Source organism: Lissotriton vulgaris, chromosome 12 (genome assembly GCF_964263255.1).
Source record: "Lissotriton vulgaris chromosome 12, aLisVul1.2, whole genome shotgun sequence".
NCBI classification, from domain to species: Eukaryota; Metazoa; Chordata; class Amphibia; order Caudata; family Salamandridae; genus Lissotriton; species Lissotriton vulgaris.
In genome coordinates this window covers 45,658,552-45,686,375 of record NC_141700.1, presented here as the reverse complement: position 1 = coordinate 45,686,375, position 27,824 = coordinate 45,658,552, and the positions used below count along the sequence as shown (strand labels likewise).

The 27,824-nt window shown below is 51.0% G+C and overlaps 1 protein-coding gene across 2 annotated transcripts in view; it reads right to left on the bottom strand.

Annotated features, from left to right (window-relative positions):
* LOC147673217 (kelch-like ECH-associated protein 1A) overlaps positions 1-27,824 on the bottom strand; it is a 110,371-nt gene that overhangs the window by 44,034 nt on the left and 38,513 nt on the right. For both annotated transcript variants that reach the window (XM_086947012.1, XM_086947013.1), the window contains exon 5: positions 9,188-9,393. In XM_086947012.1, coding sequence (XP_086803138.1) covers positions 9,188-9,393 — 206 coding nt within the window. The remainder of the gene's footprint in view (positions 1-9,187; positions 9,394-27,824) is intronic.

Sequence of the window (27,824 nt, the reverse complement as noted above, 5' to 3'; positions counted from 1 at the left end):
AGGGGAATCCCTGGGCCCTGCCCAGCTCCTGGACACCTGATGGACTTTCCCTGAGGGACCCTTTGCCTGTGGTCCCCTGCTGCATACTACTGGGGACTTTTTGCTTGCTTTTGCCAAGGCTTATTCTAGCCTGGAAGTGCCTGGAGGACTTTGCTGCTGAGTGCGCCTGGGAGCGCTTTATTTTTAAACCCGTCTTGGTCCTTGTAGCGCTGGAGGCGCTATGGTTTGATTCCTAGCGCTGATAGCGCTTTATCTTTAATCCTGGGCTGGAGGGCGCGTGTTTTTGCCCCTTTAGCGCTTTGGAGAGCTTTATCTGGCCCAAGCGCTTAGTATCGCTTTTATTCTGCATTTAATGGAGGCCGGTGCCCACCCGGCATTGCCCCGTGTTGTCACCGCTGCGGCCCGGGGGCCTGAAGGCGATCAGGAGCCGAGGAGAGGAGAACGAAGGGGCCGGGACCCGATTGGTCCCTCGCCGACAGGAGCCGCGCTCTGATTGGCCGTTGCAAGAGGCCTGCCCCGAGAGTCGCGCTGGGATTGGCCGCCTGCCCCGCAGAGGCTCCGACGTCACTGGGAGGCTCGCCGCAAGAGCCGCGATGGGATTGGCCCATCGCTCGTGAACACCGCCGGGCCCGGGAAGAGAAGAGGCCTGGGAGGAAGTTACTTCCGCTTCCCCCCCCCTTGCCTGGGGGAAGCCTGTGGCTGTGTTGCCGGTCTCCCGTGTGAAGTGGGAGACCGGAGGTGCTGCGTGCCGAGAGGGTGCGGCCCGGAATGGACGCCCGAGAGAGGAGCAAGGAGCCTGGAGCCATGAGGGCTCCACTTACCGAAGTCCCGGTCCCGAGATGGGGGACCGGGTGAAGCGTGGTGCGAACCCCCGCCCTGGTGAAGCAGCTGGTGAGTGCCGCTGCGGAGGAGAAGGCGGGGGAGGAGAGAGCACAAAGGGGAGATCAGTGAGAGTCCCCGTGGGTGCGGGAGCGCACCCGCATTAGTTCTTGAGTGGCCCCTGCCTGATAGGGGGCCGCTCCACCGAAGGGGCCACGTTTGGAACTGGGGAGCCTGCGAGGCTCCAGGGGCAGTTGCAATTTAGAGCCTGAGAGGCCCGGGGGCCATTATTGATTGAGAGGCTCCCGAGTCGGCCACATTGTTGTTGGAGAGCAAGAGGGCTCGGGGCATATTGTCGTTGCCCGTCCCCAAAGGGGCCCAGTTGTGTCTGAAGCCACGAGGGCTTCAAGGGCGGCCCCGGTTGGCAGTGGGTCGCCCCAACGCTTGGAGAGTCCAGGGAGGCTCCGGGGGGCATTGTCTGCAGAGCCTGAGGGCTCCAACGTTTGGCCACAGTGTTTGTTTTAGAGCCTGTGTGGCTCAGGTGGCGCAGAATTGTTCTAGGGGCTACTGAGAGCCCTGCCACAGCTTTCTGATCCCAGTTGCCCAGCACTTTGTGGGCAGCTGCCACGTTTAGGCTTTTTGTACTTTGAGACTGGCGCTGCATGGCAGCGCACCCTGACTTTGGACTCAGGGCATCTTTGCCCAACAAGGCCAGTTGGCCTAGGGACTGCCATAGGTAGTGGCTTATGTAGTGTTGGCGCAATGCGATTCCTATGCTTTTAATAGTAATTGCCTACTGTGTGTTTTTGCGCTATTGACTTATGTTATGGCACCTCTGAATGTTTATGCATTATGTGTCTTCCTTCCCATGCGCTGCACCTCTGAATGTTTAGTCATCATGTGTCTTCTTGCGCTGCACCCCTGAATGTATTTTATTGCATCATGTGCTCTATTCTTAACACCTCTGAATGTTTATGGCGTCATGTGTTTCACCTTATTACTCCTCTGAATGAGTTTATTGCATCATGAGTAAGGTATTCTTTCTTAGACCCCTAAATACTGAGTGTTACTTAGGTGGTTGTCTTTTCTACTCCTCTGAATGTAGGTTTATTGCATCATGAGTAATGTATTCTTTCTTAGACCCCTAAATGCTGTGTGATACTTAGGTGGTTCTTTTTTTTCTAGTACAGGTGGTCCTAGTAAGGTCCTGGTTCCTGTTACCAGTGGTTACTGGTTGTTATCTTTGATTAATATTTTATGTTACATTCATTCTAGAAGTGATTTTATATTCTACATTTTATCTATAAGTGCTATATCTGAATATGACAGTGGCCCTTGTGGCCCTGTCTTGTGTACATAATCCCTGTGAATATTGCCTGTGCCAGTTGGCACAATGTATATGTGTGATTTTATCTGATATGTTTTTACAATACAAAAGTTATTTTTATAATAACCTTGTGTGGAGTCTCTTTTGTGGTGTGCCTAGTATGTTGTTGCTGTTGTGCGCTGGCGCAACCGCTTTACACATTGCCTCCGAGTTTAGCCTTACTGCTTGAGCCAAGCTACCAAGGGGGTGAGCAGAGGTTATCTTGGCATGTGACTTCCTTGCCCTGACTAGAATGGTGGTTTCTGCCTGGCTTTGGCGTCAGCCTTAGCCTACCAGAAATAGCCAGTTCTAACAGATCCCCTGCGATTTTACACCGGCCCCTTGATATATGTTGCAGGATGTGTTTTATTATAGGCTGGGTGGTTTGGCCTATGTAGCATTTGTCCACGGGCACCAAATGAGGAATGAATATGCTACTTACCAGTGTGCATCTGTTCTTGGCATGTAGGGCTGCTAACATTCATATCTTAGCATTAGATCGCCGCCTAGTGTTGGGTCGGGATGATCGCACATTGTTGTCCTGGAAGAGTCTTCGAAGTATCCTGAGATAGGTGGCTCCTCCCCTGGACTACAGTGCGCATGGGCATCGGCTCCATCCCCAGATTGTTTTTCGCCATTGTGGCAGAGGATGGAGTGAAAAGTGTAAAGGATGTCCATGCTAATGATTGAATACAATAGTATATCTGCAGCTGCGACAGGCACCGGGGAGGAGGGTGGGCGATATGAATGTTAGCAGCCCTACATGCCAAGAACAGATGCACACTGGTAAGTAGCATATTCAGTTCGAGGCATGTGGGCTGCTAAATTCATATCTTAGCATAGAATACATAGCAGTCCCTCCATCAGCGGCGGTTGCCCGTGCCAGCTGCAGAAACCTGAAAAAGTGTCTTGAGAACAGCCTGTCCTACAGCCGCTTGCTGTTTGGAATGTACATCAACACAGTAGTGTTTTGTAAAGGTATGTGGTGTAATCCACGTGGCTGCTCTGCAAATGTCCTCTAGAGGAATGTTTCCTAGGAAAGCCATGGATGCCCCCAATTTGCGTGTGGAGTGCGCCTTTGGGGGTATTGTTAAAGTGCGCTTGGCTTTTTGATAACAGATTTGAATGCACTTAACAATCCATCTGGCTATTCCTACTTTGGAAATCGGGTTGCCTTTGTGTTGTGTTGAGAAGGCAACAAAAAGTTGTTTCGTTTTCCTAAAGTGTTGTGTCCTGTCTATGTAGTACATCAATGCCCTCCGTACGTCTAACGTATGGAGCATTCTTTCCGCCACTGTTTGTGGGTTCTGGAAGAATGCCGGCAAATCGATAGTTTGGTTGAGATGAAAATGTGACACCACCTTTGGAAGGAATTTGGGGTTAGTACGTAGCACTACCCTATTTGGATGAATCTGAATGAATGGCTCTTGGATTGTGAGCGCTTGTAGCTCACTAACACGCCTTAGTGACGTAATAGCAATTAGGAAAGCAACTTTCCACGTTAGGAATTGCAGTTCACACGAGTGCAGTGGCTCAAATGGTGGTCCCATCAGTCTGGTGAGGACCACATTGAGGTTCCACACCGGAGCTGGCGGTGTTCTTGGGGGAATGACTCGTTTCAGACCTTCAAGAAACGCTTTAATGGCAGGCACCCTGAAGACCGAGAGATGCTGCCTGTTTTGAAGGTAAGCTGCGATGGCGGATAGATGTATCCGAATAGAAGTGAACGCTAGTTTGCACTTATAAAGGTGTAACAGATAGCAAATGATGTTAGGGATAGATGCATCTAGCGGGTTTATGTCATTGTCTGCACAGTAAATGACAAAACGCTTCCATTTTGCGGCATAGCATGCTCTGGTTGACGGCTTCCTCGCCTCCTTGATGATGTTCATGCATTCAGGAGGTAGGTTGAGGTATCCAAACTCTAAGACTTCAGGAGCCAGATCGCTAGGTTGAGCTGTTGCGGATCTGGATGCTGAATTTCTCCATGGTTCTGCGTCAGAAGTCTGGGCGTGAGGCGCAGTCTTTGATGCGGTACCACTGAGAGTTCGAGGAACGTGGTGTACCAGGCCTGGCGCGCCCACGTTGGAGCAACTAGGATGAGTGTCATCGAGTGTTGCCTTAGTTTTCTCGCCACCAGTGGTATCAGAGGTGTCGGGGGAAAAGCGTACGCAAATTTGCCTGACCAGTTCATCCATATCGCATTGCCCTGCGATTGCGGGTGTGGGAACCTGGCGGCGAAGCTTTGGCATTTTGCGTTCTCCCTTGTGGCGAACAGGTCTATGTCTGGACGACCCCACCTTTGGAAGTACGGCTGGAGTACTGATGGATGTATCTCCCACTCGTGCATTTGATGGCTGTATCTGCTGAGCAGATCCGCCATCTGATTGTCCTTCCCTGGGAGGTGTTCTGCCATGAGGAAGATGTTCCTCTGAATGGCCCACTTCCACATGCTCTGAGCCAGGTGAGACAGCTGCGGTGAGTGGGTGCCCCCCTGCTTTTGGATGTAGTACATCGCGGTCATGTTGTCCGTCCGGACTAACACCACTTTGTTGCACAGATGTACAATGAAGGACTTGAGCGCCATGAAGATCGCCATCAGTTCTAGATAGTTGATGTGCATCTTCTGTTGCTGCGTCGTCCATAGTCCCTGCACCGTGTAAGTGAGCAGATGAGCTCCCCATCCCTGGAGAGATGCGTCCGTTGTCAGGATAACCTGTGGCACTGGCTCCTGGAACAGTCGGCCCTTGCAAAGGTTGTGTGGAGTCCACCAATGCAGAGAGTTGTATGCCCGACTGGTAACCAACACTAGGTCTGTTAATTGTCCCTGAGCCTGTGTCCACTGATTTGCTAAGCACTCCTGGAGCGGGCGCATATGCAACCGTGCGTGAGGGACTATGAAGATGCAGGAGGCCATCATGCCTATCAACTGCATGAACACTCTTGCTGGAAGTGAGTGTCTCGGTCTGAACTTCTGGATTAGAGACTGCATGCTGTCTATCCTGACCTGGTTTGGTTGCGCCTTGGCCGTCAGGGTATTGATTGTCGCACCCAGAAACTGCCGGACATGTGCCGGCTGAAGGTGTGACTTTGGGTAATTCAACGAGAAACCCAGGTCGTGGAGGAGGTGAATGGTAGTCGACATGTCCGCGGCGCACTGTTGTTCCGACCTGGCTTGAACGAGCCAGTCGTCGAGGTAGGGGTAGACATGGATGTTCTGCCTCCTGAGGTGCGCTGCTACTGTCGCCAGGCACTTGGTAAACACCCTTGGGGCTGTTGTGACTCCGAAGGGTAGGACTTTGAACTGATAATGCGTGCCTTGGATAGTGAACCTGAGGTACTTTCTGTGGGACGGGTGTAGTGGAATGTGGAAATAAGCATCCTTGAGGTCTAAGGTTGCTAAGAAGTCTCCTTTGTTTAACATAGGAAGAATCTGTTGCAGTGTAAGCATATGGAAATGCTCTGACAGTATATACAGATTGAGGGGACGGAGATCCAGAATTGGTCTGAGAGATCCGTCCTTCTTTGGAATGAGGAAGTACAGGGAATATACCCCTGTGCCTTCCTCCCCCACTGGCACGAGCTCGATTGCTCCTTTTTGCAGCATCACCACCACTTCCTGCTGCAATAAGTGCAAGTGCTCTGCGGACATAGGTCTTTGCCTTGGTGGAATGTTGGGTGGAGTGGATTTTAACTCTAGACAATAACCGTACTGGATAAGTTGTCGCACCCACCTGTCTGTGGTGATGTTGATCCAGACGGGCAGGAACTGCTGTAGTCTCCCCCCGACAGGTGTTAAGTGGTCGGGGGGCAGTGACAGAGAGTCACTGGTTGCTTGGGGCAGAGGAGCGTGAATTGTTGGTCCCTCTGCCGCGTCCTTTGTTGCTGTTTCCCCTGTAGCCCCTCTTGTTCTGTTTGGGGTACGAGGATTGCGCTCCACCTCTAGGGAACTGTGACTGCTGACCCATCTGTCCTCTGGTGACTCCACGGGCACCTGAGCGACGAAAACTATTGCCACGAAACTGCTGTGATTGTAGGGCCCCCATAGATTTAGCAGTTTCGGTGTCTTTTTTAATTTTTTCCAGGGTGGTGTCAACATCTGGACCAAACAATCTATCAGGATTGACTGGTTGATTAAGTATGGTTGTTTGAATGTCAGGTTTAAACCCCGATATGCGGAGCCACGCCTGTCGTCTCAGCATGACACTGGTGTTAATGGCCCTAGCGGCTGTGTCCGCGGCATCAAGTGCACACTTTATGGCCGCGTTGGAGATCAGTTGTCCTTCCTGTATAATCATTTTGGTGCCCTCTTGAAACTGCGGAGGCAGGTGTTGCACAATTTGCTCTAGTGTGTCGTAATGTGACCTATCATAACGAGCCAGTAGTGCCTGTGTATTTGCAATACGCCAGAAATTGGCAGCTTGCGCAGCCACTCTTTTGCCTCCTGCCTCTAGCACTTTGGACTCCTTATCCGGGGGAGGAGCTTCACCCGTTGTTTGGGAGTTGGCCCTTTTACGGGCATTTGCGACCACAAGGGAGTCAAGCGGCAACTGCCCCCGAATGTATGCAGGGTCTGCAGGCGCTGGTCTGTACTTTTTTTCAATACGTGGGTTGACCACCCTCGCCCTGGTAGGCTCTTTAAAGATGTCCGCAGCATGCTTGAGGACCCCTTTGAGCATAGGCAGTGTCTTTACAGTTCTTTCCGAGACTGAAAAAGTGTCGAATAGAAAGTCTTCTTCAACTGGGTCAGCATGCATGTCCACATCATGATTAGCAGCTGCCCTCTCAATGAGTGCATGGAAACCTGCAGAATCCTCTGTTGGGGATGCACGTGTACTGAAAGCCTGTGGGTCTTGTCCCACATTTTGGGTGCCTTGGTCCCCAATGTCATCATATGAATCCGGCTGTGCATCTGGTTCATTGACCGGGAAAGTGTATTGGTCATCTTCATCATAGCCCTCACTTTCAGAGTGGTCTGGAGACGGTGTTGGGCTCCTTCTTGGAGGGGGCTGGATAGGTTCCATGAGGCCTGAGGCGTCCTGTGGAAACTTTTTCTTCTTCAGTGGGATGACATAGGATTCCACCGGCTGTGAAGTGATCTTCCTTTTGTAAAGGGTTAATTTGCCCGTGTCTGCGTCTATGAAGCACTCCGAATCCTCTTCTGAGTCGAGTACTCGCGCTGAAAATGCCCCTGCCGTAGAAGATTCCGACTTCTTTGGCGTCGATTTTGATGAAAAGGCCTTCGGCGCCACTTTTGGCGGCAGAAGGAAGAGGAGTTTACTTGCGGGCTTGACCGGGACGTCTGTCGCCTTCTGCGGCGATGGCGCCGGCGCCGACGAAGCAGAGGCCTTCTCCCTAATTCTTTGTAGTGAAGAAGCAATGAGAGATGCGTCGGTGACAGTGGCCTTTGGCACCGACGAGGTGGCCTTGCCTTCGGATCCGACGTTCTGTTGGTCTTTTGGAGGGTTGGACGATGATGCCACGTCCGCCGACCCCGAGTCCTTGGACCGATGCGCAGATGTCCCAGTCGGAGCCGGAGCTGTGTCGCTGGCTTTGGCGGGCTTCGCCGGCGCCGGCGCGCTTGTCTTGTGCGTGCCACCCTTTTTAGAGGATCCCTCCTCCGGCGCCGATTTCGACCCTGTGGAATCGCCAGATTTCTTCGACTTCTGCGGACCGGAGGTCGACGGAGTCGATGAGGCTGCAGGCTTATTCGTTTTTGTTGTTACGATCGCCATCTTAGGGACGCCTGAGTCCTTAAGTTTCGGTTTCGGTTTCGGGTCGGCCATTTTAGGTGTAGTCGATACCGTTGCTTTCAGTTTCGGTTTCGATACCCTCTGCGCAGCAAGTATGTCCGTGGCCGGGCCCGCAGGCGGGGCCGTGGCTTGCGCTACGGGGTCTTGGGTAAGGCCGACAGGCGATCCCGTGACCCGCTCCTTATGTCCGTAAACTTCGGGCCATAGCTCGTCCTCTGAGCTATCTTCCACGGCCCCATAAACCTCTTCGTCGTCCCCTACCTCGTTGACGTATTCAAGGCCTTGACCCACGACTCCGTCGTCGTCTTCCGGATCTGCCTCGACCTCCGTCTCGGGCGGGGAGATTTGAAGATGATGGCTCCGGTCCTCCTCTTCTTGGTCGTCGAAGATGTTTTCTGGATCCGGGGCCGCTTGTTTGGCCACAATACTCACATCTTTAGTCTTGGGGCCAGGAGAGACCCTCTTGGTGTAAACCATGCTCTCTTCAGGGAATGTTTAACAAGTTTTCTGGGTTACCCTCATTCAATCAATTTTTGATAAAGGATCGTGCCATTTTGAAAATACTTCCTATCAACCTTTCACATAATAGCCACATAACAGTCACATTATAGGCACAGATGCCTAGAAATAAAACAATGACCTAAAGCCAAGCAACAGAAACCGTACCCTGCAGCAGAATGAAACAAATCAACATGTTCCTTGGCACACGCATCCCTGCACATAATGCTCCACACAGGCCAATAACTAGATCTATTTAACTATTGCAGAGTATTATAAAAGATCATTAAGCAATACATTAGTTTATGCCAGCCGTGCCGGTCACTATCCAGTGTGACTCGCCTCTATTCAATATGGGACACAAGCAAATATATTATCAAAAGACAGCTTTTGAGTCTAGTCAACAAGAATCACAGAACCACCCGATTTCCAAAAGCACTTGGTGAAACTACAAATGGAGAGAATGCAGTTTACACCTGTACTTGAGACAGTCGTCTGCAATCCAGAAAGAAAGCTAAAGTGTCTGATCGAAAGCCTGAACGAAAGCGATTAAAATAGTTGCTGTCTTATGTTACCTAATGAACTTCGTATCATAATTTTATAAGAAATGAAAAGAGTAAAGAGGTAAATGTATATAAAGAGTTTTAAAGAAAACAACTTCTTACACAAATAGTTATATTCAAGGTTTCAGACTATACTTCTTCAAAAGTCCATTCCTACCTAATTCTAGAAAGTACTTTCCTTCACTTACCTGCTCCACTGCGAGCTGTTTCCATGGCTGCTACCGAGTGCCATGCATCTTTTTCGGGATGATAAAACTCAACTGTGTTCCATCGGTGCTCACCATCAAACCCACCTACTGCATACATAAGATAATTGCACACAGTTACGCCTGCTCCAATACGGGAAACTGACATTGAGGCCACAAAGGTCCATGTGTTACTATCCGGATCGTACCTGCCGAGATGAAAGATTATGCAAAAGTCACAATGGAAGAAAAAATCAGTATTTTCAAAGCTAATTTACTGAGATATGTTTCAGAAAGGTACATCTAGCTTCATCATTAACATTTCCTTGTCATGTGGAAATAATGCATTAATAAAAACAGCATACAGGTTATTTTATTAACTAAAAAATATATTTACTCATGAATTTTTAAGCAAATTTAGGTTGCAGTGTTAATTTTACGGACAATTTTGTTTTGAAACTGAGAATATTCAGTGATTTTAAAAAAGAATACAAAGGAAGAGCCTACTTTTCTGATTTTAATTTTTATTGTATCAGGCCTCCCTACTATAACAAAGTATCCTTAGATTGATTATTTACATTATTAAAATAAAGAAGGAGCAGTTGGGGGTGGGGGAAAGGGTGCCATTTCTCTTCCCCCATAATACCGTTCGTGATTTTTAAAATAAATTAAAATTAAGATTAGGGTTTTTATGATCAACTTCCCTTATTGTCCACTTACTTAAAACATGCTTAAGGGGAATTCACGTTTATGATATAAGCACATAAATTAAAATATGAGGTAGAACTGTGTTAGGCTGGTACTGAAAACAAATCTGAAAATTTACTAAATATGACAACAGTAGATAAAATTCAAGGGTAGAGTTGCATTTGGCATTAAGTGTGATGTTAAGGCAACAATATTTAAATTAATATAAAATGGCTTAAATACTCTACTAAAAAGGCAAGGCATAGATGGCAAGTAAATATCAGAAACAAGGAAACAGTGGCAAGCAAATTGTTAAATGAATGATAAGCTTTCCGTATGAGGAAATAGCAGAAGATAAACAACAACTGATGGTAGATGAGGCAAGGGAATGCTATGCACCCACTGAAGAATTCTTCATTTGGTTTAAGAAACAGAGTAATACAAATACAAAAAAACCCAAATTATTCTAGCTACACAAGGTTTCTAAGATTGTATGATGTCTTTGGTTACTACGCTGATGAATTCATTAAGCCTGTGAAAAGAGTAACGTATACGCACACCTTAATGTTACCGGTTCTATCCCTGCCGGTTTACTTCAACCTTATTTTATTTTGGGATAAAACGAGAGGAAAATAAAGGAAATATCAAAATGCAGTCATTTTCCAGAGAAGAAAAACAGATGCCTAAAGTTGCATTATTTTGTCTAGGAGGTATTTTTATTTGGAGATAGTTGCCCAATGAACTTCTCATTTATGTTTTAACCTTCCATAGTCAGGTCTTCACCTCACTTCACTTGCGTATTTTGTATCTCCTCGCGTACGCCTGTATAAAAATGACTGCACCCCTCTGACGTTTTTGCGATATCAAACCCATGATCAGACAACATTTTTGCAGGATTTGAGCCAGACATAAGGTATTGTTGTTGGCAGCGGCCCAAGCTTTTTCTCAGCATCTATGGCATTATTGTAGAAATCCCAGGTGTAGTGTTGGGTGACCGCTGGCCTGTAAAAGGCATCCTAGCTATGGTGGGCAACCATGACATCTGGTAGCTATCACAGGCATGTGATGGGATCCCTGGATTATGTATGGGATACATGGGAACACGAGACAGAGTCTGTTCCTGATGCACATTAGTATATGTAAATATTTGATGCCATTTTGTCTGCTGTTTAGGAGCCATACCGCTGGATTACTGAAAATGGCAGCTAGTATTTTTCAGAATATATTTTATTTATAACAGACTGGACCTGAAGGTATTAGAATATTTTAAATATCCTACTTTCCTTTGTTGAATATATGGCATTTTTAAACTATGCTTTGACTGTTAATGTCAGGATTATGTCTAGGTAACAATATTACTGCATTTCTCTATATTTTTTAAAGCTGAGGTTTGAGCAATATTTCATGTTAATAAAACTTGTTGTAGATGCCATTTTCCGATGCCAGAAGGCACTTGCTACAAAGGTTGCTTTTTCATGATTCATGTGGAAGCATTTAATCAATGTTGATAAATACTTGTATGAAATTATTGCTAGTGATTATGCTTGAGGCTGGAGTCTGTAAGATTGATTCAGCTTTATAAATATGCCTGCAATGTGAAAGTGCAATGTCTCTGTAACCTGAGTGGTAGCTCTAGTCACAGAGCCCTTACGATTTGTGTAACCTAAGGAGCAGCTGAATATATATTGGGAAGGGCCACGCTATTATTCCTTGTAAACTTGGTGAATGTGAAAATAAGGAGAATACACTTCGTAGAAAGTTATTAACAAATTAGAGGAAATGAGCAAGTAACCAAAGACTGACTGCATTCAAGAAAGGGAGTGTGAGAACACAAATATGTAGATCACAGATATAATATCGACTGGCCAAATGGAACAAACAGACCCATATAGGTATAACACTGATTAACATAAATGACAACAGACTCACAAAATTCATTAGCTGAACCTCCATGTGGCCCACAACATAGAGTCAAATATTCCCAACAAATCGCAAGATAACTACCAAGAGCCGCTTCTGGACTCTCAAATAGTACCTTAACTATGTCAACAGAGTTTCCATCAAAGTCTGAAATAGCTGCCAAAACCCTTCAACAAAACACCCACATATTCCTCAACAAGCCTGTATATAAGAGACCCTCGTATTGTTCCCTTCATATCCCAAAACAGCACACAACAAACTGCGACATTGTCCCGGAATACATCTTCTTGGAGCAGTCTGCAACTCTCCTGTCAGCTATTTCAGTAGCATCTAAATCTATATATATCACCTGAAAGTGGAATTCTATGTCAGGACCGGAGGCTTCGGGTTATGCTTTTCTCTCTTCGCTGTTTATTCACATAAAACCACATAGCAGCCAGAAAAGCATCAGAACTTGAAAAATTTTCATTTATATCCCCAACACAGGGATAGACAGGAAAAAACATAATAACAACATCTTCTTCGAACTACAATTTCCATCAGTCCAACACGCGGTAGTCCTTCTATAGTGTCCATAGTCCCAAGGTAGGGCGTCCATCTTGTGAACTCCTCCTCTTTCTTCGCTGCTTCGCAGCCAGTTAAGTGCTATTTTCCCTCTCTCTCACAGAATTGTGTATGGAGATTTCTTTGCGATGTGTGACTGCTTTACTACATAGTGTTTTGCTATCTGTGCTTTTTGGTGGGCTCTGTACGTTCTAATTGGTCTTTTAAACCGCTCCGGTTTTCTCTCCCCAGATCCCTTCATCGCGGGGACGCTCTCGCCCCTTACGCGATGTCCCCGTGTGTGCAGCGGTGTGTGTTGTGCCGCTAGAGGGCGCCGTAGCGTCTCGTTTGCCCGAGCGCGGTTCCGTCTCGCTGACAGGAGCCGCGCTGGGGAGAAGGAGCCGCGCCGGAGCCCTGTTTACCGCCTAACCCTGACGCCCTTGCTGGGTTGTATTGTCCCGTTTTTGAACGCCCCGCTGGGGTCTGTATCGGCGGTTTCAACCGCGCTGACGCCTACGGGCTGGTTTGAGCACCGTAATACGGCTTTGCCCCTGCTGAGGTATTTCCCAACTTGAGCGCGCTGGGAGGCGGTGTGACCCGGTCTCTGTGAGAGGGTCGGCGCGCTGTGGAGGCTGGTGCTGCCTCTGTGACTGCCAGGTTCCACCGGCATATAAACGTTGCTAGCCTCCGGTCAGCCCATATTTGGCCCGGTGAGCGCCACCATACCCTCAGTTATCCTTATATCTGTGTGCAAGGTGCATCATGGCTGAGGGGTATTACGTTGAGGAGGAGGAATCTCATCACTACCTACAGGATGATGAGTTTTATGCGGCTGTGGATCAGTCTATATATCGATGTGTGCAGGAAATTGTGGGACCTATGGAGGACAGGCTCTCCGCTCGCATAGTGGAAGAGTGCGCAAAGTTAGCGCCAGGGCCTGTAGGGACGCCCGTATCTGACCCTGGACAGCCACCGGCGCCTAAGAGGGTTTGTAGGGATGGAGGCTCCGGAGGTGTGCAAGTTGTAGATAAGGACGCCTTTGAGCGCCTACGGGACGCTTTTCTAGCTAAGGCGACCGTGCCTGCCCCTGTGTCACTCCCGCCTCAGGACCCTTCAACATTGGCTGGGACTGCCCCTCCCTCCCCGGGAGGGATCTCCCCCACGGACACAGATGAAGATGATGAGGATTCGGTGCGTTCTTGGCGACCGTCCACATCCGCGGCGGAGTTACCCAAGGACACTTCAGGCATGCTCGACCCAGATGAGATAATTCATCCGCGGTCGGCCGCTTGGGCGCCTGGGGACAAAGTTGCGCAGTTTGTGACGGGCCACCTCCGCAAACCCTTAGAGAAGGAAGCGCGATGTTGCCTAAGGGGAGAGTGCCCACGTCCAACGCTGGAGGGGAAGGTTGCTATGACCCCAGAGTTGGACGGTAAAATGGCCACGTTCATGGCCAAGTTTGTTAAGGATCCCCATAAGGGGATTGACCGATCATGCCAAGACAAGCTGTTGGACGTCATAGGCCTGATCACGAAGATCCTGGATATGGCAGAGGAGGCCAAAGTGTCGGGCACCCCCATATCCCCTGAGGTGTTGTCGAACTGGGCGCAGAGGGCGGTCATATTTCTAGGGAACGCAAACTGCGCCCTTTCGACGGAGCGGTGGCGTTCCTTGTTAATGAAATTGGACCCCAAATTGGGGGATTTGGCCTCTTCGGAGGCAGGCGCCGTAGCACAAGGTGGTCTCTTTGGGGAGCCCTTTATCAAGGAACTGGGGAAGTTTGTATCTACTTTCGCCTCTTTAGACAAGGCCCAGTCCACTATTAAGAGAGTTTCCCACCAACGTGTTTCCCGAGGGGCTGGTCGTGGTAGGGGCCTCACGAGGCGTGATGAGATTCCTCCACGTGGCGGTCAGAATCAACCCAACAAAGGGCAGGGCTCCGGCAGAGGCCAATACAATACCTCTGAAAACTACACCAATTTCTACCTGACAAGGGGTCAGCGCTTCCGAGGACGTGGAGGCTTCAGGAATGACGCCGGAGGCAACAATTCCCACGGTAAGTGTGATCCCCGCGGATCAGGTTTTAATTGGGGGAAGGTTGGCATGCTTTCCAAAAGCTTGGGCGGCTATTGCGGCGGACGCGTGGGTTCTCCAAACCGTGCGTGGTTTCCGTATAGAGTTCTACGATCAACCGCGCCAGCTAAGGCCACCTCGCCCCATAGTTTACTCTCAGCCAGACGCGCAGTTGATCGACGAGGAAGTCTCAGCGCTGTTGCGCAAAGGGGCTATTTGTCGAACAACGCGACACCCCTGCGGATTCCACAGCAATATTTTCCTTGTGGAGGTGGTAGACGGGGGCAAACGACCAGTCATCAACCTCAAAGACTTCAACGGCTGGTTGGTATACAATCACTTCAAGATGGAGGGCATCCATCTTCTGAGGGACGTACTGCTTCCAAACGACTGGATGGTCCTCTTAGATCTCAAGGATGCGTATTTGGTGGTTCCCATCCATCCTCCTCACCGCCGTTTCCTCCAGTTTCTCTGGAAGGGCACGGTCTTCGAGTTCACAGCCCTTCCATTTGGGCTTTCCTCGGCCCCTTGGTGCTTCACCAAGCTGTTGCATCCAGCGGTGGAAGTCCTGCGGAGCCAGGGGATTCGATTGATCGTGTATCTAGACGACATCCTGCTGATGGCCCAGAACCCGACCAAGTTGGTTCTTCAACTCTCTCAGACAGTCTTCCTGTTACAGGGTCTGGGGTTCATTATCAACAAGGACAAGTCTGTCTTCACTCCCGCCCAGAACATAGTGTTCTTGGGGTTTGTCGTAGATTCCTTGCAAACGTCACTCAGTCTTCCATCCAGGAAGATGGCCAAGATCAAACACGAACTGCGACAGACGATCTCCAAGTCGCACACCTCTCTTCGGCAGATTGCCAGAGTGGTGGGGCTTTTCTCGTCTTCCATTCAGGCGATCTTTCCGGGCCCTCTTCATTACCAGGCCCTTCAACGTCTCAAGGCGCATCATCTGCGCAAAGGACTGTCCTACGACCACCTGGTACCTCTGTCAGTGGAGGTCAAGGAAGAAATGGCTTGGTGGCTCGCCCATATGGAGGCGTGGAACGGTCGGGCGATCTTCGGGTCCGTTCCGGACTTGGTGATAGAATCCGACGCCAGCAGGTCCGGCTGGGGCGCCCGCTGCGGGGATTTCTCCACAGGCTGCGCTTGGTCATCCGACGAACAGAGACTCCACATCAACTGCCTGGAACTTCTGGCAGGATCCTTTGCTGTCCGTTGCTGGACCAGGGATTCCGTAAAGTCTTGTGTCCTTCTACGAATGGACAACGTCTCAGCGGTTCGGTATGTGAACCACTTGGGAGGTCCGCGATCACGAGCGCTAGCGGATCTGGCAAAGGATTTTTGGGACTATTGTCTGGCCCATCAGATCTCGGTAACGGCAGAGTACCTTCCGGGACAAGCCAACCAGGTAGCGGATTGGCACTTGCGATACCTGCGGGACTCCAGCCTGTGGAAGCTGGATGTTCAGGTGTTCCACTGGCTGGCAACGAATTGGGGTCCTTTTTCAATAGACCTGTTCGCGTCCCGACTGGACTTCCAGCTACCGAGATTTTTCAGCTGGAGACCGGACCCTCTGGCGGAGGCGACGGATGCGTTCCTCCAGGATTGGAGTCAGGAACGACCGTATGCCTTCCCGCCTTTTTCCATGGTAGTACGGGCGGCGGCCCAACTTCGCCGGCAGATGGCGGAAGTGGTGATGGTGACGCCCGTGTGGAGATCGCAAGTATGGTTTCCAGTTCTTCTGGAACTTTTTCTGGGATTCTCCAATCCTACTCCCCCGGCTCCCTCGTCTTCTCCTCAATCCGGACGGGAACCCTCATCACCTCCTCCTGCAGGGTTCTCTCCGCCTCATGGCATGGAGGCTTTCCGGAGACGTTGGTCGCTCCCAGGCCTTTCGGAATCGGCTGAACACCTTTTGTCCAAAGCCTGGGCAGGTAGCACCGCAAAAAGGTATAGATCGGCTTGGACCAGGTGGGTTTGTTGGTGTCTTCGATGGGACTTGGATCCCATGGTCGCAGGCGTCGTTCCCATCCTGAATTTCCTGGCAGAGTTGGCAACAGCCGGTTTAGCCTACCGGACAATTAACACGATACGGTCTGCAATCTCAGCAGCTCATGAGAAGTTGGATGGAGTTGCGGTCGGGGATCATCCCCTTGTCTGTAGACTCCTTAGGGGAGTGCGGCTTTCTTTACCCCAGGAGCCGCGATATTCTGTCCTCTGGGACGTCAATGTGGTGCTGAACCTTTTTCTTTCATGGCAACATAACAAATACCTTTTGTTAAAAGAATTATCAGCCAAACTGGCTATGCTCCTCTGTTTGGTATCGTGTCGTAGGGTCTCTGATGGGCTCGCTTTGGATGTCTCGGCGAGAGTGTTTTCCCCAGATGGGGTTACCTTTACCGTAGGCCGCCGCACAAAGTCCGCTACAAGGTCTATTTCTTATCCGGCCTTTGCGGACGTCCCTAAGTTGTGTGTTGTGCAGTGTCTAAGGACGTATGAGGATGTTACAATGGAACTTCGCCCCCCGGGCGAACGACAGCTCCTGATTGCGTTAAGGAAGCCACACAAGGCTGTATCTTCCCCCACTATAGCCCGTTGGGTGCGGTGGGTATTACAAGAAGCTGGTATTGATACTAAAAAATTCGGAGCTCATTCAGCTAGAGGGGCCATGGCCTCCAAAGCATTCGCCCTTGGGGCACGTTTAGAGGACCTAATGCGAGCTGCGGATTGGTCCTCAGATTCCACCTTCAAAAGGTTTTATTTCAAGCCAGTGGTGGATATTGCTAGTTTGGTGGTGAATAAGCTTTGAACAAGCATAATCCGAAGCCTCCGGTCCTGACATAGAATCGAAATTTGCCTAGCTTAGTGACGGTAAGTTTCAATTCTATTAAGGACACGGAGGCGAGGATTATCCCACCCATACCTCCTGCGGAGATCCCCCCCATACTGACGTAAGTAAGCACCTTTTCTGGATTGGAGTCAGTGTGGAACTGTTCTCTTTGGTTGCATTTCAATGTTTTGTTATAGTGCACGTGATGCCTTTGCCTTCAGACTTTGGCGGTTCTGGCAACGCTCACGCTGTTGTGTTCTTTTCCCGCCAGGTAATGATGGTGCGAAACAGGACCGTTGAGACTTTGGCGTGACTCGCGCGAAGAAAGAGGAGGAGTTCACAAGATGGGCGCCCTACCTTGGGACTATGGACACTATAGAAGGACTACCGCGTGTTGGACTGATGGAAATTGTAGTTCGAAGAAGATGTTGTTATTATGTTTTTTCCTGTCTATCCCTGTGTTGGGGATATAAATGAAAAATTTTCAAGTTCTGATGCTTTTCTGGCTGCTATGTGGTTTTATGTGAATAAACAGCGAAGAGAGAAAAGCATAATCCTCGCCTCCGTGTCCTTAATAGAATTGAAACTTACCGTCACTAAGCTAGGCAAATTTCGATTCCCGATATATATGTATATATGAATACAGCAAATCGTCCTTGTGGGAGGAGCTCCTGGTAGCTGGTGCCGGCGGGGTTTTTTTTTTTTTTTTTTTGAGTCCAAAACTGCGTTATTGTATAAGAAGAATCATAATACACAGCTTTGTGCGCCTACAACCCGGAGCCCGGCAGCATAGGAGGGTAGCCATAACACAGCCTTGTGACCGGCATCCCTGAGGCCCGGCGGCGCAGCATATCCGCGAGTGAGGATGATAACACAGCCGGTGTTGTGGGGCAATGAAGGATAGACAGCAGCAGAACAGTTTTTTTTTTTTTTTTTGTTCATATCCGTAACAGTTAACAGAAACCCCCAACAGTACAGTAACTAAGAGGCAATTCACGTCCGTTCAGAAAGAGAATAGGTAACATGCCGGTGTGGCAACCCAGGCAGGCAGAGATGGGCATGGCACTACAGCCGCGTCATACCAAATCCAACAACCTTCCATCAGCACTATAAGTAGCAATGCGTGTGGTGTCATGGAGTGTTGAGTAATAGAAAGAGTGTCGGTGTGTGCCGGACATGGCGTATGGAATCTCTGAATGACATAGGGGAGTGACAGGCAAACGGAAGGAGGGAGATCCACGACGCTGGGGAACGCGTGGGACCCAGGGAGTAGGTTTAGTTGTTATGGCAAGAGGGTGAGAGGCCCCGGTGTGGACCATCCAGTAGGGACTACGGGTACATGAATGGGATCAGTGGTCGGGTCCGGAGTTCAAGCTAGGACTTTAAACGGTAACAGGGAGGTCTTCAGGCGGATCTGCGTCATCTGAGCGTGCGAGCAAATAGCTCACTAGTGGACCCCAGATGTCGCTGGGCCGACTCGAGATGGGCAGTAACTCAGCGAAGGTATTATGTTGATCTTGACAGTAGGTCAGGTCCGCCAGCCATTCCTTAAATTTGGGCGCTCTGCCTCGACCACAGCGGCACGCCACATGCCTTTTGGCCAAGAGCAGTGCAATATCGACAAATTTCCGGCAAGATCTAGGGATCTGCAAAGTGTACCCGAGAAGTGTCACCAGTGGATCCATGGGCACCGCTTCCCCCGTCATCTCAGTGAGGGCACCTGTCACCTGCTGCCAGTAGCACTCCACTTGGAGGCATCCTCATGCCAAATGCAGAAAGTCTGCATGTTCGGCGCGACAGCGCTCGCAACGTTCATCATCCGCCAGGCCGAATCTGCGTTTCCTCGCCGGCGTATAATACACCCGCTGTAGGAATTTATAATGTATGATTTTCAATCTGCTACTAGCAGAGATGCGGGAGGTGAGCGCACAGCAATAGTGCCATTGCTCGTCGGTGATGTCAGTGGCTAATTCCGTAGTCCAGTGCGTCCGAGCACTAGAATCCGGCGTCGGGGCTGCGGCCCTGAGCTGGCAGTAAAGGCTGGAGACCAGATGACCCCCATCTTGTGAGCAGAGCAGGAAATGAAGTGGAGACAGAACCTCGGGTTCATCAGGGAAGTCGGGCAGGATGTCTCTCATCCCCGCTCGCAGGCGTATATAGTAAAAAAAACTCTAGAGGGGTGTGGCTATGCGTCGCAAAAAAAAGTTCCGCCGACTTAAAATGACCGTTAGAAAACAAGTCGCCCCAGCAGGTGATATGGATCCTTGCACAAAGGTTGCGGAAACCTTGCTTCAACAACAGGGTAAGATTAGGATGATAGGTGAGCGGCAATCTGGGCGAGTAGGGTAGGGGACATGACAAACTCTTGGCTATACAGCGCCACGCGTCCAATGTGCACGAGACCAAAGTATTCGGCGTGGGTATGGATGTTTCAGGGCAGTGTAGCAACCCATTGAGCGGGAGAGAGTGCACTATCCAGTCCTCCACCGCGATATGTGGCATGAAAGGCGTAGGAGCCATCCAGTGGTAGGCGAAGTGTGCCTGCGCGCACTGATAATATGCTTTGAAATCGGGGATATCAAAATCTCCCTTGTCATAGGGGAGAGTGAGCGTGGACCATTTGAGCCGGGGGCTCTTGCCACCCCAGAACAGCCTGCGCAACTGCATCTTCAGGGTTTTGAAGAAAAAAGCGCCGGGGAAATAAGGAATGTTAAGGAAAAAGTAAAGAAAACCGGGGAGGATTACCATTTTAATGAGGGATGCCCTTCCAGCAAATGGCAGTGTGATCCAGCGATCCACAGAAGCGGTCAGCTTGGTTATTGCCACTCCATAATTGGCCCGTAATGTCTCGTCCTTGTCCCGTGAGATGCGGATCCCCAGGTACCGGAGATCGGTCCTGCACCACTCCAGTGGATAGTCGAGAGGAAAGTCAGTTATCGCATCTGTTAAAGGGAAAAACTGCGACTTGGACCAGTTGATATGTACACCTGACATCCCACCAAATGCAACAAACTCCCTGAGTAAGGGATTGAGGTGCATCTCGGGGTGCTTAACATATAACGTGATGTCGTCTGCGTATAGAGACACATCTATTTGACGTTGCAGGCATTGCACCGCCCCATCCCGGTGTAGTTGACGTAAGCGACAGGCAAGAGGTTCAACTGCTATGGCAAAAAGCAGGGGAGAAAGTGGACAACCCTGGCGTGTGCCCATGGTAAGTGCAATAGGTTGTGACAGGCGACCATTAATCAACACCCTCGCCGTGGGGCGAGTATAAAGTAGGCGGACCCAGGATATAAACAATTTGGGGAACACCATGCTAGCCAGCACCGAGAACAGGTAAGGCCACTCGACTGAGTCGAAAGCCTTAGATGCGTCGAGGAAAACAGCTGCAACAGGCATATCGGGATGAACTGTGCGAAGCAGAGAGAATAGAGTACGGAGGTTGTGGGAGGTGGACCGGCCAGCCACGAAACCCGACTGATCGGGCAACACAATCCTGGACAAGCGGGAGGCCAGTACTTTAGCGAGTATTTTGACATCACAGTTCAGGAGGGAGAGTGGGCGGTAGGAATTGCAGGAGCTGGGGTCTTTGTCGGGCTTCAGAAGAGAGGTGATCACTACCTCGCGCATGGAGCAAGGGAGTATACCGTCACAGAGTGATTCCGAATAGACCTCACGAAGAACAGGTGCCATGATATCAATGTAGGCTTTATAAAACTCGGCAGGAATGCCGTCGAGTCCCGGGGATTTGCCGTTCTTGAGGGACATAATGGCCTCACGGACCTCGTCTAGCTCGAAAGGCGCCACCAGAAACGCCCTATCCCCATCGCTGAGCCAGCAGAGCGCCACATCTTTTAAGTAATCAGCATAGGACGTATCGGGCCCCGTGGTGGAAGTGTAGAGCGAGTGATAATGTGCCGTGAATATATTGAGTATCTCATCCGAGTCCCTGACTGTGACACCGTGATCACCTGCGAGTTCAAGTATTACATTATGTGCTTGTGAAGGTTGTGTGAGTGTGGAGAGTACCTTCCCAGGCCTATTTCCCTCACAATATTTCCGGGCTTGCCAGTGTTTACCTCGGAACTTGGCCTCCCTGGTAGCTTCCTCCTCATACCTCGATAATTTCTCTCTGAAAGCAGCATGCAGTTCGGGTCCAGTCTCAGTGACCATACGGAGTTTCAGAGCCCGCAGTTCTTTCTCTAATGTACTGATCGTGTGGAGGATGTCACGCAAAACACCATGGCTCTTAGAGATGCAATATCCCCTAATGGTCACCTTGAATGCCTCCCATATGTGTTCTACCGAGTCCACTGACCCCTTATTCCTGGGAAAGAAGGCTGCTATTTCCTCCCCTAGTTCAGTGCGAAATAGATTGTCCAACAGTATGTCAGGGCGGAGTCTCCAGTGAGGTCTTGGGCTGGCCCATCCCGGTGTATGGAAGTGAAGCAGGACGGGGCTGTGATCAGAGTATGTTCTCGGCAGGTGCACTACCCCCACCAATTCCGCGGCTATACCGCCGGTAATCAAAAAGTAGTCTAAGCGCGCCCATGTTCCCGTGTGTGAGGTAAAATGTGTGCCCTCCCTCCCATGTGGGTGCAAGTGTCTCCAGGCATCAAGCAGCTCGCCTTCCATGATCACACCTTCAAGTGCCTCTCGTGCTCTAGGTTTATAGGAGCAGACTCCATATGCTCTATCTAGCTGTGGTACCAGCGCCAGGTTGAAGTCCCCACCCCAAATAACGTGTCGTGACCCAGCAGTCATAATCTTGCCCCACAGAGTAGTGAAGAACTCAGGAGTATCTATGTTTGGTGCATATGTGACAACAAATGTGTATGTATCGCGCCCCAGTCTGCCCCACAACATTGCATAACGCCCCTCCTTATCAATCAGTACCCTATATCTCTGAAACGGTACACTGCGGGCTACAAGGATGGCAACCCCCCTCGCATAGGTGGAATATGAGGAGAAGACGCGATCCCCGCCCCATCTGCTCGCAAAGGCGGTCCTACCCTGTGGCGACAAATGGGTTTCCTGCAGCATGGCAACCTGTACGTGACGTCTATCAAGATAGGCAAGGACATTGCGACATTTTTTAGCATCATTCAAGCCCCGTATATTCCAGGATAAGCAAGTCAAGTGTGTATTAGCGTTCAGTGTAGCCATAGATAGTCCAACATCAAGCACCATAATCCCGGCCAGGGCGATGGTATAGGGCCCGTTCTGCCCCGCCAACATCGGTGCACACACCAGAATAGAGTCAACACAAATAGTCCAGTCGATGAATGCCTCTTTGTAGAACATCCCACCCCCCCTCCCACCCCAGCATCCCAATCATGCCAGCAGCCAGTGAACCCCTCCCAGCACCCTTCCCCCACCCCATCCCTCCCAACCTTAGCAACAACAACAAAAACATCAGCAGTCTTAAGGGGAACACCCAATAGGGGTATAGCATAGAGTACGCACAGCCACTTCCCGGTCCATAGCTCCAGTACTGTACCGCCCTTGGTGGAGGCTAGGGCCAAGAGAGTGGTCCTTGGTTTACATTACCATAGGAGTGTGAAGTCCGTGCAGGTCCAGCATTCGTAGTCATCTCACGGTCTGCGCTCTTAGCAATAGAGAAGGTTCAAGCAATACAGGTGATGCGCCTAGTGCAGTTGGAGCAAGCAGTCATTACTCGTGTAGCGCCGGAGGCAGGTCTCCGTCCTCTGCGGCATCGCGATCCTCCCTGCGTGCTCTCCGGAGTGATTTCAGAAAATCCTCCACTTTCTGCGGGTTTATGAAAAATCGTTGCTTCCCCTGGTGCGTAACCCGCAGCTTTGCCGGGTATAAAAGCGCATAGTCCACTTGGGCTTCTCGCTGCTTCTTCTTTACTGGGAGGAATTTGCGTTGTTCTTCCTGCACCAGCGGTGTGAAGTCCGGGTATATGGAGAAGGTGATGCCATTGTACTGCAATGTCCTTTGTTACCGGGCCGCCCGCAAGGCAGTGTCGCGGTCCCGATAGTTCAATAGTTTAGCAATAATTGGCCGCGGTGGGAGTCCAGGTTTAGGCACAGGCGCCAAGGATCGGTGTGCTCTTTCCACGATGAATTGGAGAGAGAAGGCGTCCTCTCCGATCGAGACTTTAAGCAATTTTTCAATATATAGTTCCATCCTGCCAGTGTCTGTGGATTCTGGCACATTAGTGACTCGTATGTTGTTCCGGCGGCTTCGGGCTTCCAAGTCATCGTTTTTAGCCGCTATAACCCTGAGCAGGCTGTCCATCCTAGCCAGTTGCGTCGTATGAGTCGAGGTGGCATCTGTGTTGTCAGAAATGCGTTGTTCCGCAGCCGTGAGCCTCTCCTCGTGGCGATCCACCTTATGTACCAAGGCATCCAGTCGAGCAGTGACACCATCGACCTTCTCGACGACAGTGGCAAACCCCTGCCTCATCTCCTGAAACAGGCTGTGCAGGTCGATGTCTTTGGCGGGGGACGTAATGGCCTTTGGGGTGGCAGCGCTAGGCCCAGGATCCGTTGGCACCGATTTCGCGCCTTTTTTGGCGCCATCGAAACTGAGCTTTGATTGTTGGTTATCAGGCCGCACCATGGCGCAACAGGTCGCGGCGCTTGAGTACCGCGCGGCGTATCAGCGCTATGATCTCGGGGATGATGTAGATGAGCGCTAAGGCAGGTTATACGTGCAGCCTACGCAGGTAAGGTGCGATGTAGCAATCGCCGGAAAAGGTGACGCCGTTGTGGATCCGTAGGTGTCCAGCGGGGGGGCCTAGGCACTTCACGTGCTCCCCAGGTGTTCCTGTGATAGGGGGCTGATAATGCCTAGATGTCAGTGGCGCTATGGCTTTCCCTCGCGGGACAGGCAGGTCGTGGAAGCTTTCACGCAGTGCTGCATTAAGTTTGTGACCCCCGAGTACTAGGCCCAGGGGAAGGCAGGGTCCAATATAGGCAAGGCGCCGTCGAGGGTCTCTCCGTGATCAGGTGTAGCCCAAAGCCCAGCCACGCAGTGTGACAACAGGTGGAAGAGCAAGATCAGGCAGTTCGGGGGACAGGGCCCTGCACTGAACAAACTCGGTAATGTAGAGGTCGGCAATAGCACCGTTAGCAGCAGGCTCAGTGTCCAGTTGTCTCAGGGGTATGGCTAGGCACAGCGCCCCCCCCCCCCCCCGCGGCGGGCCTCAGGCGCGTCTCCCGCTCTCCGGTGCGGACACCCCTCGGTCCGTACTCCCCTCCGCCGAGAGTGCTAGCGTGATGACGGCCTTGCTGGGCGCTCTGAGGTCGTCCTGCCCCACGGCGCGCCTCCAGGTGCGAGTAGCGGCTCGCCTGTCACACCGGCGTTCAGGATCTAGAGCAGGGAGGGGGGGAGCTGCGCATGGAAGGAGGCGACAGCCAAGCGCCCCCGCTCCGGGTCTCCATGTAGTAGTTGTTCCGGCTCCGGGCGGCACCCGGTCCCGCGGCCTACCGCCGCGTGGTCATCCTCGGAGTTGCGTGGGTTGCTGCAGCCGGCCTTCTCTGCTCGCAGGCTCCAGGGCAGTCGCCGGTGAATCTTCAAAGATCGATATCTCCGGCACCGAACCTCGTAGCGGCCCCAGACTTGGGTCGAGTGTGGATCGCAGCTTCTTTCAGCAAGTAAGGGGAAAATCTGGCGATTTGGCACCCTGTGGCGAAGGATATATGAAGGATTACTGACCAAGCAGCCATTCCGCTTGTGCGCCCTCTAGCGCCGGCGGCTTTAATGAACTATTCCTTCTCTCCACCTACACGTTTCGAACTTTCACAGTTCCTGATCACGGTAGTAACATAAGTCCAAGTTTGTTTCACCATTTTATACCACAGCTCCACACTATCCCATAATGAGGCATTGTGGGCTTAGTAGTTTATTTACTAAACCCTGCACGTTCCGTGCTTACCAGTCCATATTTGCACTGCTATCTGACGTAGGAGTTTCGCACCAGTGTGTTAAGGGCACTGTATAAAGACCTGTGTGGTTGAACATTTTAAGTGAGCCCATAAAGAGTGATTTCAATTTGTCACTCTATATCACACGCATTGCGCGGCCGCTAATGTGTGCACGTCTTGGGCTCGCAATGCAGCGTATGCTCGCAGTTGTTTCATGACGGAGTGTCATGCAATTCTCGGCTGAGCGCTGTTTGTGGCTCCTTAATTCAACCGGTGTCCCACCCCATGTCCAGAATGGACAGAAACTTTACTGACAATGATTTTTACAATATTTTCTTCAACTCATCATGATTTTGCAATCAATTCATGTGTTCATATTTACAGTGATTTAAAGAGTAGCTTCTGGAATAAGTTCAAATTTGTCCATGTTCAGAGTTCGATTTTCAGAATATGTTATTTACAGGTGTACATGCATCTCCTCATCTCCATTGAGCCCCAATGGGCTCCTCGTCTTGAAACGGATTATTATTTTGGACTCCAGGCGTCTCAACTTTTGAATTCTATTTCCTCCTCTTTCATGTTCAAAATTGGTGGCTAGGCCGGAGTATCTGTTATCTTGCCAGGTTTTTCCAGTATGACTTTGCAGGTGCTTGGCTATGGCATAGGTGAACAAGTTACTTACCTTCGGTAACAATATATCTGTAAGAAACAGTAGTTAGTATTAGATTCCTTACCTTAGAATATCCCCAGGCGTCAGACTGGATCCGGAAATATTTGCGTAGCAGTACCCCTGCGCGTCGGTAGGCGTCGTCGGCGTTGTTGGCGCCGGGATGACGTCGGAGTACTTAGACGCCGCCCTCGTGCGCTGACGTCAGTTCTTATACACAGCTTTTCCGCTCCAGAAACGCAGAGCCATGATAAAAACCAACACTGGTGCCATGAAAACTCGGGCCCTGAAAGGGGATGACCTTAACCCGAGATATGGGTTCGCAGAATGGGGAGGATGGGTGGGGCGGTAAGGAATGTAATACTAACTACTGTTTCTTACAGATATATCGTTATCGAAGGTAAGTAAACTTGTGCATCTGAAAGAAACAGGTTAGTATTAGATTCCTTACCTTAGAATAGATACCCCAGCAATACCAACCCCGGAAGTGGGTCTGTGAACCAATGATCACACCAGAAAGTCCTGGAGAACGGAATGGCAGAAAAAGCCATCTCTCCGGACTTGGCTGTCCAGGCCGTAGTGTCTTGCGAACGTGTGCAGCAAGGCCCACGTAGCTGGGGCGCTAGAGGGCGCACTGCAGCATGGCCGCACTGCCGTGAGGCTCCTGCAGCCCGGAGCTGTTATCCGGTCATTTATTCTCTTGACCATCGCCGATCCCTAGTCTGACCCTGGAATCTTTATTGGTGGTCTGCACACTGCACTCGGTCCAACTCCTGAGCCGATCGGTGGTTCCTGGCCGGAGGTAGGAGACCCGGGGGATACACCGGCGGGCGCTCTGGAGGACAGGCGCTCCGCGACCCGGCGACGCTGATCACTGTGGACCGCTGCCTCACACGTGGGGTGGAGGCCTGATCCCCTCCCCCCTCAGGGGCTCTGCAGACTCACTCGCCTGCTGTGCCGGCGGCCCGTGCTTGGTGGCAGAGAGTGGACATCGTCGCTATTGGGGTCACCCTATACAGCGGTAGTGGAGCTGCGGCGGGGGCGCCGATTTCACCCCCGGGGCTGGGACTCTGCTGATACACAGGAGGGAGTGGCGGGGCATTTCTGCCTGCTCGTGCCCCCGTCTGTATCCCTGGACACTGTGGCGTTGCGTGCTACGACAGTAGGCGGACCGTGGCTGAAGATACAGTCTACGGGGGGTCCTGATGGTAGCGTTACGGGGGGCCCTCATTTTCCTACATTTGGAGCCATAACTGACGCGGCGGCTGCTGTGTGGCGGTGCCTGTCGTGCGAGGACTTGTGGCGGAACGCTGTGCTGGCTGTCACGGTGCCAGTCCCACCCGCCTGCTCTGCCCACCGGTACCCCCTGTGGTGATTTGTCTGGGCCGGTCTGTCTTGGATTGTATTGCTTTGATCCTTGGTGCACGCCATAGCTGCTGGGACCTGCGCAATAATCCTGTCACACTCAGTAAGCAGCGTCTCCTTCACTTGACTGTGCTATACTGGGGCGGACCGCGGCTATTTCCTGTCAGTCCCCCCTTGCTTGATGTTACTGTAATTGCCCCCTACCTTCCTGGAAGCAGCAACGTGGTGTGCCTATCGGACGCTGCTGGTGATACTGCATGCCCGCACTACCACTGCGCCCTCTTTTGGATTTTGCTCTGCTGCCTGTCCTATTGAGCGCGTACCGTTGATTGGTGTAAGGGGACTTGTACCCAGTGGTCCCCTTGCCTGCTCTTACCTTGGGGACTGCGACTGGCTGTGTGTGGCTGACCATGGGCAAGCCGGACAATAAGCAGCCTAAGCTCTCATTTGACTCTGCGGCCTCTAGGAGAGGCGCTCGCTTGGCGCAGGAGGCTGGGAGCTCCCGCTCCCCCCCCCCACCTACTGCTGATGCCAGTCCGCAGCCCACTGCCCCGGATTTTCAGCAGATGATGCTGGAGATGCGGCAAGGGTTCGCTACCATCGCGGACAAAGTGGACAAACTATCCTCGCGCATGGACGCAGTGGTGCAAA